Source organism: Puma concolor, chromosome C1 (assembly GCF_028749965.1).
Source record: "Puma concolor isolate L17-30 chromosome C1, mPumCon1.1.hap2, whole genome shotgun sequence".
NCBI classification, from domain to species: Eukaryota; Metazoa; Chordata; class Mammalia; order Carnivora; family Felidae; genus Puma; species Puma concolor.
The window spans coordinates 150,868,253-150,882,950 of NC_141674.1; the positions used below are offsets into that span (position 1 = coordinate 150,868,253).

General features: G+C 40.0%; 1 protein-coding gene across 10 annotated transcripts in view; it reads right to left on the reverse strand.

Annotated features, from left to right (window-relative positions):
* RBMS1 (RNA binding motif single stranded interacting protein 1) overlaps positions 1-14,698 on the reverse strand; it is a 222,415-nt gene that overhangs the window by 35,278 nt on the left and 172,439 nt on the right. For all 10 annotated transcript variants that reach the window (XM_086718725.1, XM_086718724.1, XM_086718727.1 and 7 more), the window contains exons 3-4: positions 9,067-9,125; positions 3,839-3,930 (exon numbers count right to left, since the gene is read on the reverse strand). In XM_086718725.1, the coding sequence (XP_086574851.1) occupies positions 3,839-3,930; positions 9,067-9,125 (151 nt within the window). The remainder of the gene's footprint in view (positions 1-3,838; positions 3,931-9,066; positions 9,126-14,698) is intronic.

Below are 14,698 nucleotides of genomic sequence, written 5' to 3' on the forward strand. Positions count from 1 at the left end.
ACTCTTCCCAGCCAATTTACACTATCCAAGTCTCCTAAGGAGGCCTTTGAACAGTGCTCATTATCAATCCACAGGAAAGTGGCGTTCAGGTGCACTGTTGACATGTGCCAATCTAGACCCAGTCCAGTTTTGACTAAATGCAGCGTAAAGAGTCCTTCAAAACAGTGGTTATTTCATAGACCATGCTGCTTAATATCACTGGCACTGAAAAGATGCCTAGGTAAGTGCTCTTAGGGTTGCTTTAAAGAAGGCCTTTGCATTTGTAACAGGTTGTTCAATAGCCCTCTTTCTAACTTGGTTTCAGCAGAAGCCACAAAACAACGGTTGGCACTCTGACATTCCAGAGTGAGAAACCAGACCACCTAAAGAGAGCTGCTGAGAACTGGTTTGGGGTGCTTAGCTGACCACCCACCTCCGTCTGGCTACGAGAGATTGGAGAGGCTGAGGATGAACATGTATGTGGAGAGAAATGCTGATGTGTTCTGAGTCTCACCATGTGGGCTGCTTCCCTATCACTGCGAGTCAAGCAAGAGGGGCTTGAACAGACCACTCAGGAGGCTTGATCTGTGTGCCGTGGAGCTTGGTGGATACAATGGATCAATGTCCGACTTAAACCTGAGGAATCTAAAAGGCAAAAGGCTGGCTGAAGGGGCATATAAGTGTGGTTAGTAAGTTACCTACTCTCCCACAGACAGTTGCCAAACGCAGATCAGATGAGGGCCACGCAGGGTAGAACTGGCCCAGCGTTGTGTTAAATCCTTTCAAGAAGGCAGCCTTGAAGGTCAAGGAGGTCTCAGCAGAAAGGGGTTGAAGTTAGACTCTTAGATTATCAGGAGCTGAGGCATATATTTACCAGTTTCGAGGAACCACAGGAGAAAGATCAATTAGGGGTGGTGGTGGTGGTGGTGTAAGAGATCTCTGAAAACCTCCCAAAGCATTCCATGAAGGAAAACATTAGCCCTCTGTCTGGCCAGAGAAATTAATACCAGATTATACTACTGTCAGGTCAAGAAACTTTCCCATCCTGTACCACTGTTCCAAGGTGGTGGGGCGGGGGCATAGGGGGCAAGAAATCACAGTTAGTTAGCTGATGGAAGCACAGGAAAAACAAGCTTGGGAAACAGGAGAGAAACTAATCATGCTCCTATCCTGTTGTAGGCTTACAAATTAGGGCAGACCTGAGCTGGAAAAAGGGAGAAGCTTCAATGGGATACTCAAAGTTTCATAAAAAAAAAAAAAAGGGGCGCCTGGGTGGCGCAGTCGGTTAAGCGTCCGACTTCAGCCAGGTCACGATCTCGCGGTCCGGGAGTTCGAGCCCCGCGTCAGGCTCTGGGCTGATGGCTCGGAGCCTGGAGCCTGTTTCCGATTCTGTGTCTCCCTCTCTCTCTGCCCCTCCCCCGTTCATGCTCTGTCTCTCTCTGTCCCAAAAATAAATAAAAAACGTTGAAAAAAAAAAAAATTAAAAAAAAAAAAAAAAAAAAAGTCCAAACAAGCCAACAAAACCCACCAGGGCTGGACATTTAAATTACAGGCATCACACATACAACATCAGTAATGTGTTCTTAAAAATCAGATGTTCAGCATTAAAATGTTAATTAGGATCCCATTCCACATTATTTCAAATAATAAAAAATCATAATGTATTACACATGAATCACCACCCTCAATTTCCTAAAATGTCATTACTTATTTTCCTGTTTTTCTACAATTTCCTAAAATGTGACTTAAATACATTTGTTACATATGTATGTATATACCCACGTAATAGATGGTTGTATTGGGATATAAACCTTTAAAACATCGCTTCCTGATCACCAAGTAATCAATACAGTTGTTAGCAGACAATTGCAGTTTAAGCTGTGATTTCTTTTAGCACCAGTGACAGCCGAGACACCTATCTCTTTTGCCCACTCTCAGCAGTTTTCAAAACCTCTCCATGTGATTCTGACATTTTACAAACTGTATTTAGAACGTAACTTGAGACTCCCGATACAACATCTTATTTACAATATCGTATTGTTTGGTGTAAGTACATTTAGAAATGGCTGAAAATGTGTCGAAAGATAATTCTATTCCGTGACGTTTGGATATAAAAAAAATCAAGAGGCATTCTACCGAAAAAAAATTTATCAGAAAGACCTGGAATGAAAGCAGCAATGGAAGGGACGTTTTAAGATAATGAGAGTGGCAGGAAAAGTCATGGGACCTGCCCTGGATATTATCCATGAGAGGATGAAGCAGGAACTTTATAGAACAGAGGAAATGGACAGAGTAGAGGGACAAATAGAGTTGTTTTTTTGCCTGTGTCTTGAAAGTCCTGCTTAGAAAATGTACGGTTATCCATTGTTTACAGAGGCAGACTAAACATTCTGTAAATCATTATACAACACAGGTACTGCACAATCATAATGAAATATATTTAAAATCCTCATAATCATGATCTTTCAATAATGCCACAGGGAATTAATTACTCTATAGTATAGACCATCTGAAAATCATGATACTTAATATTTATAGATTTGTTTTATTTTTTTTTAATGTTTTTTTGTTTTTGAGAGGGGGGAAGCACAAGCTGGGGAGGGGCAGAGAGAGGGAGACACAGAACCTGAAGCAGGCTCCAGGCTCTGAGCTGTCAGCACAGAGCCCGAAGCAGGGCTCGAACTCACGGATCACGAGTTCCTGACCTGAGCCTAAGTCGGATACTTAATCAATCCAGCTACCCAGGTGCCCCTCAGTTTATTTTAACTTCTTACTCTGGAGTTTGAGAAAATCTGAAATATGTCCAACTTATGTCCAAATATTGGGGCGCTTGCGTGGCTCAGTCAGTTAAGTGTCCGACTCTTGATTTTGCGGTTCGTGAGTTTGAGCCCTGTGTCAGGCTCTGTGCTGACAGTGTGGAGCTTGCTTGGGATTCTCTCTCTCCCTCTCTCTCAAAATAAAGAAATAAACAAACATAAAAAAATATATCCAACTCCATTCAAAGCTTTAAAAATATTAAAAGTCAAGGACTACTTTAGAAAGGTGATTCCTTTCAGTAATTCCTGACATCTTTCATGATGTTGAATCTTTGAGTCAAGGTAAATGTCTATCTTGGTAGGGGCACCTGTGTCCTTCAGGAGCCTCAAGGTCTTAGCAGGTAACTTATCTCTTTCCTAGAACCCTTTAACTTCTATAAATCTTTCCTTCTGGAAATGGGAATGTCCCTGAGGGAATGATCACATGCTACTAGCCAGAAGTAGCAGAGGACAGCACAAAATTACTTTCCTTTGTACTTCAAGAAGCCAGAGAATATAAAATTATCGATCTTTTGAAAAGGATATACGAAATATCAAATTGGTGAGTTTCAGGCTTGAAAATATTTCCCACAGCAATTCAAGGACCACAAATGGAAAAAAAAAAATGCATATAATTATATGAATTTCTGAATAAGTGCCCCCTACAGGTACTAAGTATGACATAACCTGACTTTACATTTGGGCAATAAAAAGACTGGGGCATAAACCTCACTTTAACAATATTCTTCATCTAGAATGCTAAAAGTTCATCAGAAACAACCCTTGAGTAAAGCCACTATAGAACTACTAAAGAAGAGATTTCTAACCTATAAATAACCAGTGTCTAAAAATGTCGGACTTGTGTACAGATTCGAAATAGCATTTGTGGCTTCCACCTCACTTAAAGTACTACTGAGGATGTGGGGGCACAGGACAGGTGTTCAGAAGTGACCCAGGCTGTCTGGGACGGAGGGAGGATGTTCGCAGTGACAGGCAAAGCACCAATGCCAGGCTTCGGAACCAAAGCCAGGGACCAGAGCAGCGACGACTGGCTCTCGACTCACCTTTGCCATTTGAGCTTGAACCCCACTAGCCTTCAGGGCAGACACAGCTTTTTGAGCTGCCGCAGGACTGTCGAAGTCGACAAAACCATAACCTGAAATGCAAAACACACTTCGTTATTAAGCCATTCTTTTGTAATAATGTAAAGAGCAAAAAAAAATGACTCTAGTTGGTTTCCAATGTGGGCAGCAGAAACGAAACCCTGACGTCCTGACAGATGTCTAGCACTGACAGCTGCAAATGCAGCGTCCTTCTCAGGCTGTCTTTCCCTGTCGTCTCTCATGAGCTAGACCAATGTCCCTTCAAAGTAAAAAAGAAAACAAAACAGTTTCCCCTTTTCTCAGGTGTCCTATACTTACTGGAAAAAAAAAAAAAGACATCTAAGTTAACCAACCAAAGTTAAGAAAAGAAAGGGGAGGGAATCAACTTCAGAGAAATAGCATTTCTAACGATTTGGCGAGAAGGATAGAACAATCCTTTGGAACTTAAGACATGACAGGAACAAAAATGTTTATTCCACAGACTAAACTATATTTTTCAAAGAAATTAAGAATACCCATTAAATACCCCAAATATAAAATAATCTAAATTTTAGTACTTGATTAAAAATATGATCACTTGTTTACTTAAAATACACCTCATGATCCCCCTTCACTTAAAGAAGGGGGTAAAAAATGCCTCCAGATATCCAAAAGAGCTGTTTCAGCAGTTCATGCTCTAAAACCTAAAACTAAACCTCCCCAAAGAGGCTCTGATTTAAAGCTTATTTACCCATAGCTTTAGAAATATTTTTAACAAGCTGGTCAGCTACTCCTTGGCCACAATGTATCAAAAGCAGAAAAAGGGAGGGGGGGTGTCAGGCTAAGGGTAGGGCTGCTACAAAAGAAGCATATGGATGGTACTTACCAATGAAAACTGGCAACAAGCGATGAAAGAGGAAAACTATACAAAGAACAGGACTTACTCAGTGTAGAGCAATAGCTCCACGCGTTTCGCACAATCCAGTGAATATCACTGTACTAAAATAGGCAATCTCTGATTTTTCCCTGTGATCATTCTTAAGTTATTGGCAAAAAGCTAAATTGTATTTAACACACTGTTTAAAAGATCAGGGAGGGGCGCCTGGGTGGCGCAGTCAGTTAAGCGTCCGACTTCAGCCAGGTCACGATCTCGCGGTCCGTGAGTTTGAGCCCCGCGTCGGGCTCTGGGCTGATGGCTCGGAGCCTGGAGCCTGTTTCCGATTCTGTGTCTCCCTCTCTCTCTGCCCCTCCCCCGTTCATGCTCTGTCTCTCTCTGTCCCAAAAATAAATAAACGTTGAAAAAAAAAAAAAAAAAGAATAAAAAAAAAATAAAAGATCAGGGAAACCAGGCAAAAATACCAACAGAGATTTTATTGGAACTCAAACCTATTACAAAATAAATTTTCAATGAGTAAGAGTATTTTGAAAAACAAAAACACTGTTAGGACGCTGCACAGAAGAAGGGCCAGTCCTATCATTGACGTGTAGATATCGTAAAGATAGTTTAGACCGTGAAGTCCTAGTGCCAAAACAGACCAACATACAGATCAACAAGGCCAAATGCAAAGCTTGGAAAAGGTTCAAAGGTCAGTGTGCACTCTTAGTACCAAAAATACGGTCTGGTAACAAAACAAGTTGTAATGAAACAGAGTAAGCCATCAATTATAGAAATAGATGTTTCAGTAGAGATTAGATTAGTTAAAGCTGAAGTAAGAAGCAGCTTCCTTCTATTACTTGGAATTGGACTGAAATAAAGCCTAGTTTGATTTAGACAGTGGAGAAATAGCCAGGTTGGAAAGAAAAAGAAGAGTTAGCTCAGGTAAAAGCAGAGAATGCTACTCAACTACCACATCAGAAATTAGGTTAAACATATTCTGAGTGTTACGTAGAAACCTGTAGTTAACGGTAATACGCATCCCTCCGTGGGCACACACAGGCACACACTCTCTCGCTCTTGTATGTATTTTATTACCAAATACAACTTGAGCAGGCCATAAATGAATACCCAACTACAATGAAATGATGTAACTCCTACTCATGGATATTTAAGCGTGTCCTCCGCACAATTCTGCTGTTGCCAATAAATCACAAGAGACAGAGGATCTCAATTTTGATGTAACTGTGGTTGAATTTATCACCAGTCAAGTACTATTAGTATCATTTTATCTGTTATTTTCTTATTAGGAAAAAATCCATAATGGTTGCATGCTTGTTGTTTACATCCTTTTCTAACCACATAGCTGTTTCATAAATATTTGCTTTAAAACAAACGTTAACGGATAGGCATGCAACCACGTGCCCTTTTCCATTTTCTCTATTGTATCACTTTCTAGTAAAATATGAGAGTATGCAAATTTGAACTACAGGTTCTATGGGTTTCATTATAAATATATGTATAAAGATGTTTCTGAAGGTGGGATTCACTAAGTAACACAACACCCTCACACTGGGTCCTCAGGAGGGGTCTCAGCTCTCAGGACCAGGCATGTCCTGCTTCCTGGATTTTCCTCCACACTGTAGTGACTGATCCATGAGAACAGCTATGTTTTCTGTTTTTGCTTTGGCTATTAGGAAACATAGGCAGGCCATTTCTGTAGGAACCTGAGGTTTCCTGCTCTTACCCTTAGTTTCTCAGTGGTCACCCATTTTTACTTTGCGTGCATGTGTTCTAGTCCTGTATGTAATTCTGTAAGCATTAATAATTAATCAGTGTCATCCTCAATACTTTGTAAGTTGTTTCTTTTTCTTTTTTCTTTTGGTCCTGAATTGCCATATATACCAGTGTTGGCAAGTTTTTAAATACCTTTAGTTGGCTAAAAATGGACAAAAACTGAAATGCAGGAGAGCAACTGATTCGTGAATTTTCACATTTAATAACTAAGGTACATGTTATTCAGAGCAATGTTTCTCCCTTCAGTGTAATTTTCTTTCTTGGATTCTGTCTATAAAATCTGCTTTGTGACCAAAAAAAATGTTCCGTGACCTCTAAGGTCTCTTAATTTCTAGGTGTAAAATTCTTTGATACAGTCAACATCAAAAAATTAGTATATAACACAGGAACTTTCCATTTATGTGAATATAATCTCTTAGCATTACCTATTTATCCATCTATCCATCCATTCACCTACCTACCTTCTCAAGTTATCAGTGGCTAACATGTTATTTGTCTTTACCATGAGGTATGTTGTGTTATTTCTTCTCATCTGTCTTAAAATTACTTTTTTTTTCAGGAGCTCTCTCATTCTCACTTCCAGGATTTTATAAACCCATTTTGCTTCCTTGGTCCCCTCACTCCCTATCCACCCCTCACATATGCTGACATCTATCTATTCCTGAGAGTCTGTGTGAAACAAAGAGCCCTAAAAGATTCCTGTCATTGCCCTCACACAAAGCAGTATCTCCTTCGATTCACTTCAAGAGAAGGTCTCTGAGAGATGTGGCGTATAGAAAATCAGTTCCGAATTATTCCTTCTCTTATTCTAAAAGCACCACAACTCTCTCCACTTACCTTTGAACACTTTCCAACTGTTAAGGCTTTGTATTATGAAAATAGTTTACATTTAGCAGGAGTATTTTTTATTTATACCTTTTCTATACCATGTTGAGCATTTTATGGATTTTGGTTTCTAGGGAATAAGTTCTCATTGGAGAAGAGTGCATAATACGTAGGAATTTTCAGTGCAGGGGCGTAGTGAGGAATTCACCCTTACTTAACTGGGGCAGCTTTGCTAATTTTAAACACACTGATCTGCCATGGAAGATTCTTTTGCGGGGGGGGGGGGGGGGGGGGGGGGGGGGGGGGGAAGGGTGGGGATGGGAGGAAAGATAGGGTAAAGCCATAAAAGCACTGGTCTACTGCGATTTCTCTCTCAGTTTGAAACAAATGTTGGAGATCAGCTTCCTGTTTTATGCCTGCAAAAACCCATTTTGCTTTATACAACTAAAAGATTTTTTTTTCTGTGTCCTGCTTTCCCAAATCATTTACAAATATGTGAAGTGACGCTAACCTTGGCAACTAAATGTAAACAGTTCAGTCTACAATTTGACTCCCTCTAGTTTAATTCATTTAAAATATTTATTGAGTACCTCTCTACATAAAGCAATGCTTTATTCCCTGTCCCCAGGCAAAACTGTCTTAATGTGCTATGTTGCTTCAACAGGAGCTTAGATATTGGCCACAATGGCTTCTTTAAATTTAGGAGCTTTGAAGAAGAGTCAAATACAATGAACCACTTCACGTCTAGATTAAAGGAAATGGCTGGCTTCTAAGGCGAGGCCTTACCATAGGGTTCATTTACATTCTTTGCTTTTCTCAGACGGTGCTAAACCACAGCCATCACCACTACTTGAAAAACTAGGGTCTAATTAATGAGGAGATTTGCCTTCTCTGCCTATTCCTGTCAACCTTATTTCAATTCATGGGGTCAGTAGTTCGACTCAAAGTCAGCTGACTCCATTCTTCCCCTTTCCTAGAAATCACATGCCCATTGTTAAGATGCTGGATCATTAAAAGTCAGAACCGGGGAGCATCAGCACTGCCTACTGTAGACGCCTCCTCTTCCAGCTCATGGAGCTGGATGAGCTCATCCTAATTACATGGAAAACTGAAGGTCAGTGCATCAAATTAATGCAGCAGCATATTTCAAAGGGGGATATGACCTCCCCTCCCTATTACAATTTGGTCAGTGAAAATGGTTCTCTCCTCCCCGCTGCCAATATTGTCAACAGGCATTCAGCACAGAACAATTGGGAGTATTGAAACATGTAATTAAGTACTGCTTAAAACTACTCTATTCTAATTAATAGAGCCAATTTGCACAATATGTAATCTTTTCAGTTCTTTAGTGCAGTCCAATGGTCTTCAGTAAGCAGCTCTAATCTCCTTGGGCTCAGGAAAGAAAAGCTATTTTCTAACTTTACTTCCCTTTTAAAAGTAGCGGCTAAATGCCAACCAGTATCCTGCACATTAGCTCCACTGGTGTCCGATATGCGATTCTGGCAAACTGCTAACTGCTTAGGGTTTCCAGCCAAAGCTCGACCAGGGACAAATGTAAAGGCATATGCTGACAGTGTGCAAGACGGGAACTAGGTGACACATAAGACTTGCTTTTTAATAGAATGGAGGTAGTTTTGAAACCAAAGATCAGGTTTAAAATTCCATCATTTTCCTAAAGCTAGGATTTAGTAGATTATCATCCAAGGGAAGGTACCTTTGCATTTGTTCGTTGTCTTATCCAAAATTGCCTTCGTGGAGACTATTTTCCCATATCTAAAAGATAAACAGGAAAAAAAAAAAAAAGGAGAAGTTAAAATCAAGGAACACTTGTTAACATCTAAGTCCAGAGAACACACATACTTTTCAAACATCTGCAAACTTTAAGATACAAAATGTTCTATACTTAGAGGACAGAAAATGAGACTTCTAAACTCTAAACTAAAAAGGGGAATGACTAGGTCTGCTATTTGAATCTTTGGATTACAGTTGGATGTTGAACTTTGAGGAATCAGAGGTACTTACCTGACAACCTTGGGACCAAAAAAAAAAAAAAAAAGAAAAGAAAAAGGAACATGAGCTCTGTAAAAAGTTTCTTCTAGTAACCCTATGTGAATACAAAGCCAAATGTAAGGCTACAAAATTACTGAAGTACTATGATCCCCAAAGACTTTATGAACTGACATGAGGGGAAAGCTGCCTGCATTATATCTATTCATTTTGGTTTTGCAGACAGCACTGCATGGCTCCACATCGTCACGTGCACGCACGTCCTTGTTTAACATGCCTGATGGTGTATTTAGTGCAGGTCTTTTTTTACCTAAGACTTTGATAGCTATTTATATCTATATAAACAAATCTATAAAAATATATAACTAACACATTCATTAATATCTGTTTTAACTGAGCAGTAACAGCTATATAGTATACACGCTAATGTGTGTGTACATGCATGTGTGTGTAAGAAATGAACACTAATGAGGGTGTGTATAAATGTGTTCAAATTCCTTAATGTACAGTAGACACTGGGGGAAGAAGGGAAAAAGTCCAGAATACACTGTTACTGAAGATGAAAGGGCAGCATGGCTTAAGTATATGTACTGATCCTATATCCTTTATAGTGACTAGACCATAATGTAAGGTGCTGCCACCTATGTCTGTCTTCAAAACCCTAAGGAAAAAAAAAAAAAAACAAAACGCTTTGAAAAATAATTCTTAAAAATGATTGGGACTCAGATATGCACATAACTTACTTCATGATCTGAAACCTGTGTCCTCATTTATACATGGTCAATTTTCAGATTTTACTTTCCTATGTTTTACTTTTAAAATTTCACGTTTTCTCATGATCTTGAGGACTAAAAAGTCTTAAAAGCTTAGGAAATGAAGCATCTGTGCAGCACTTTAAACCATTCTGAATACTGTAGGTTTCTAGTTTATGCATTGAACAAGCTGAAATGTTTTTATCAAGAAGAAACAAATGGCTTGAGCCACCTCTTTCCCTCAGTTAATTTTTACTCTGTGTAATCATGTAATCAAATGATTACTAACTAGGCATGAAAGTAAAGATAATTTAAGGTTCAAAAGACAATTACATCCAAGAGGCATAATGCTGCACAAACACCTTCAATTCCCTGTAGAGACTCTTGAGTATTTATAACAACATTAACACAGGTCACTATGCTTACCAGGAAAAAAAAAAAGTAATAATTAAAAATAAATAAATAAAAAAATAATTTTCTGCTAATCAGAAAAAATAGGTGATTTTAGCAACCATTTCTCTACGTAGGTTATTTACATGCTTGATATTTACCAGTGCTCTCTCCTTTGCTCAAGTTTCGGATGAAAAGATTTTTAGACTGCATTCCTGTCTCATACCATTCCAAAAGTACGGAAGAAGAAAGTTAGTACAGCTCCAATTTGGGATAAGGAGATTGAGAGTCACGGAGATTAAGAGACTTTGCTTGAGGTCACAGAGTTCAGGGTCTTTTGTAAACCACACAGAAGAAAGGAAATTTAGGGAAGGTCAGGGGCTGGCCTTCTACCCTTCTGGTCCTGCCCTCCACACTAATGATGGGAAGGAAAGAGAGGAGTGGGAAGTAGGAAAAAAGAAAAGGATCCCGGAACTCAATCCATGTCACACTCTCTTTGGGTTTCTGTTCTCTCTGGTCTCTTTGCTACTTTGAGGTCACTCCTCACTTCCACATCTATGAAACCCACACCTCTTCTGCTCTGAATTGACTCCCCAGATCTTGTTCTACTTCTCTGGGCACTCTTTCCATTCTTCTTTGCCCATTCAGCCTCTTCTTCTCCCTCCTTAACCAAGTACTCTCATCTCAACCCTTCCTTTGCCTAGGAAATCCATCCAGTGCTATGGGGTTGTTTAACGCATCTTCTCTGATGGTGCCTGTCTCCTTTTGGAGTTGCTTGTTGTTGTTGTTTTATTCCCCCCCCCCCCCGACTTTAGTTTTTGTCTCCTCCGCTTTCAACTTAAATATCTTAGTATGTTATTAATTAAGATACTTTAATATCTCATTCAATGTCACCTAATGCCCGATATTTTCTAAATCCCATCCCCAAAGAACCACAAACACATCTTCCCTGTCTTTTTCATTCAATAGCACTATCTCACTCCCAATCTCCCCTCAAGCTCGAGATCTTACAGACACCATCAACTCAGGCATTCCCGAGTCCAGGCAGTCAGTAACTCTTCTGACTTGTCTCTGATGTGTTTCTAATATTCATCCTTTCCCTTCACTGTGTCTAGACCCAAGCAAAAAACACATAATAGCTCTTGCCTTGCCTCCAGCATCTGGTGCTTCCAACCCTGTCTGCTTTTATTTACCTTAAACATCACTTTAAACATGTCTCTCCCATCCATCCCACCATTATCCCATTCTACCCATGCTTCAACTTGAAGAACCTGTTCAAACATTTTCTCTTCCATGAACCCATCCCTAATCTCCTCATCCAAATCTGTTGTGATTTTGTAAGAAACCAGAAAAGGGATTACATGTACTCAATTCCTACTTATGTTCTAGGCACTGTGCCAGGGACTTTGTATGCATGATCTTATTTAATTAACTTTGCAACAATCTTAGGAGGTAGGTGCTATTATTCCCATTTTTGCAAATGGGAAAACGAAAGCTCCTGTAAATTTTAAGCCTAAGATCTCACCTAAAACCCCAAAGCTTAAATGAATTGTGTTTCATTTTTCACTGCAACTTACTCATGAAATAATTTTGAGAAACAAGTTTCCTTTATACACTGAGGGTATGAAAGGAGAGGAACCAAGCAGAAGCCCTCTTTGTATTTTATTTTACCTGCAAAGACTTCTTCTTATCAAGTGGGAGTAGACTTACTTTTCAAGCCAAAGCAGAGCTTCTGTTTGTGTTAAACACAAGAAATAAACATGTGGTTCCTGGCTGAAAGAGGGATGGGGGGGGGGGGGGTGTGGGAGAAGAGATATTTCTAAAATGTATCAGTTTTGCTTTCTACTGCGGTTTTTACCATGATTTGTGGGTTAAGCCTGAAAGACTGTGACTCTCAGGCAGAAAACAGTTTCCACTCAGTCTGTGCTGCTAGTATTCCATATCGTCTCCCGGCATTGCAGTGGATCAGTGGACTGCCCGTATGGAGTTACCTGAGGGGTGCAGCAGGGTTTACCTCTCATAAGCTATCTTCTTTTGGGGGCTATCCACTCACCTACACTTCCCACAGTGTCAGAGGTACCTCATTAAAATCACCAGGCTGGAACATGTCACACTTGCCATCACTCAGGCCCTGGCTAAGGTAGCTTCTCAGCGGGTGATGAAGTCAGCATGTTGTGGGGAGGGAGTACGGGACAAGTAGTTCTGATGACAGGTGAAAGGATCTAGAACATGGGGATGAACCGTCTATCAAATGGCACCTCAAGAAACAGGAAAAAGTACAGCAGGGCTTTAGAGCAGTCACCATTTCCCACTACTGGTTCTATCTGCAGTAAGATTTACTAACGTGGGGCCAGGGATGAGGGTGTTATAGATGATTAACATTTCGTCTCATTCTGTTGTTGATCATCAGGGTCCAGGTGTAAAAATTCATAAAGCAACTATTCACCTACCCTTGTTCCAACATGCATTTTGTTTAAAAAAATCATGAATTGGGGCGCCTGGGTGGCTCAGTTGTTTGTGTGCGACTGGTGATTTTGGCTCAGGTCATGATCTCACGGTTTGTGAGTTTGAGCCCCACTTTAGCCTCTGCGCTGACGGCACGGAGCCTGCTTGGGATTCTTTCTTTCCCTCTTTCTGCCCCTTCGCCACTTCCCACTGCAAGTCTGCATGCACTTGCTCCCTCTCAGTAAATAAACTTAAAAAAAAAAAAAAAAAAACTCATTAATTAACAGGGACATGTTGGGAAAAACAGGCCTCTTGACTGGCAGAATTCATATCCTGACAACACCAAGGAGAAGAGAGCAAAGCATAGACTTTTATGGGAAAAATGTGAATATGAAGATTCTTTGGGTTTTTACCCGATTCAAAGTAACAAGGCTCAGACCACAGCTCTGGTACCCAAAATATAATATTCTTTGCTAAGAGTAGATAATCCACTCCAGAGGAAGCAAAAGGATAAAGAGTAATTAGGAGATGTGACTACAGAATCATTAGAATTTCAAAGGGAGAGGATAACAAGTAAAGACTCACATTTAAACCTATTGGCCCAAGTGAACTTGGCTGATAAAACCTTCTGCTGATAATCTACCAACATTTCTTGTGCTTCTATCACAGCTTTAGACATTTCTCCCCCATTTTCTTTTAAATTTCTTTCATCTCAGTAAGTTTCAGTCTGTACTTAGTAAATAAAACTTCATTTTCTCCTCTGCCCCCATCAGTCACTCCTAAGCTCTAACTTTTTATTAATTTACCTTAATTACAACAGAAATGCATACTTGTAATTAGAAGACACAGAAAAGTAGGTTGAAATGTTAGTATCACCAGAAGTCCTGGGTAGGAATGTTAAAGCTCATTAGTGCCTATCTTTAGACTTTGTCCAACGTGCGGGCACATATGGAACACACACGTGTGCAACCTGTGTACACACACACACACACACACACACACACACACACGTGTGTGTGTGCACAAACTCCTGTACTAGGGAACTCATGGCTTTTATCACATTCCAAGTTACAAGCCCAGGCTCTGGAAAGTGGAGTCCAACCCACCCACCACCAACAGATGGCGACAGTGGTTGATAAGTTATTTTAACATTGGTCATTCCAGTTGTAAATTTATTTAAGATACCACAGGGTTATGTGCAGTGTCTGTTTTGAAATATTTTAGGATCATTATTAAACCTGAAAAAGCAATGAGTATGTGGAAAACAGGAAGAAAAAGTATACACTTATAATGTGAACAAAAAATATATTTTAAGTTTGATGAAGGTGGGATACTACTCATGTATAGAAGATGATTGGTTTTTGTTTATTTTTTAAATTTTTAAAAGTTTTAAGATAGAGACAGAAAGAGAGAGCATGCGAGTGAGCAGGGAGAGGGGCAAAGGGAGAGAGAGGATACCAAGCAGGCTCCGCACTACCAGTGCAGAGCCTGACGTGGGGCTGGATCTCTTGATCTCAGGATCATAACTTGAGCTGAAATCAAGAGTTGGATTTGACCCAACTGAGCCACCCAGGCTCCCCATGGTTTTTGTTTGTTTTAATAGCTGAACTGCCAGTGAAGGACAGATTGAGTATGCATCCTGTGAGATTCTGTGCCTGTGCAAAGGACAATAATCAGCAAGGAGGGACAGGGAACTGAAATGACGTATGAGTATACGACTATCAGTTCAACATCAATACTGGACAATATGAT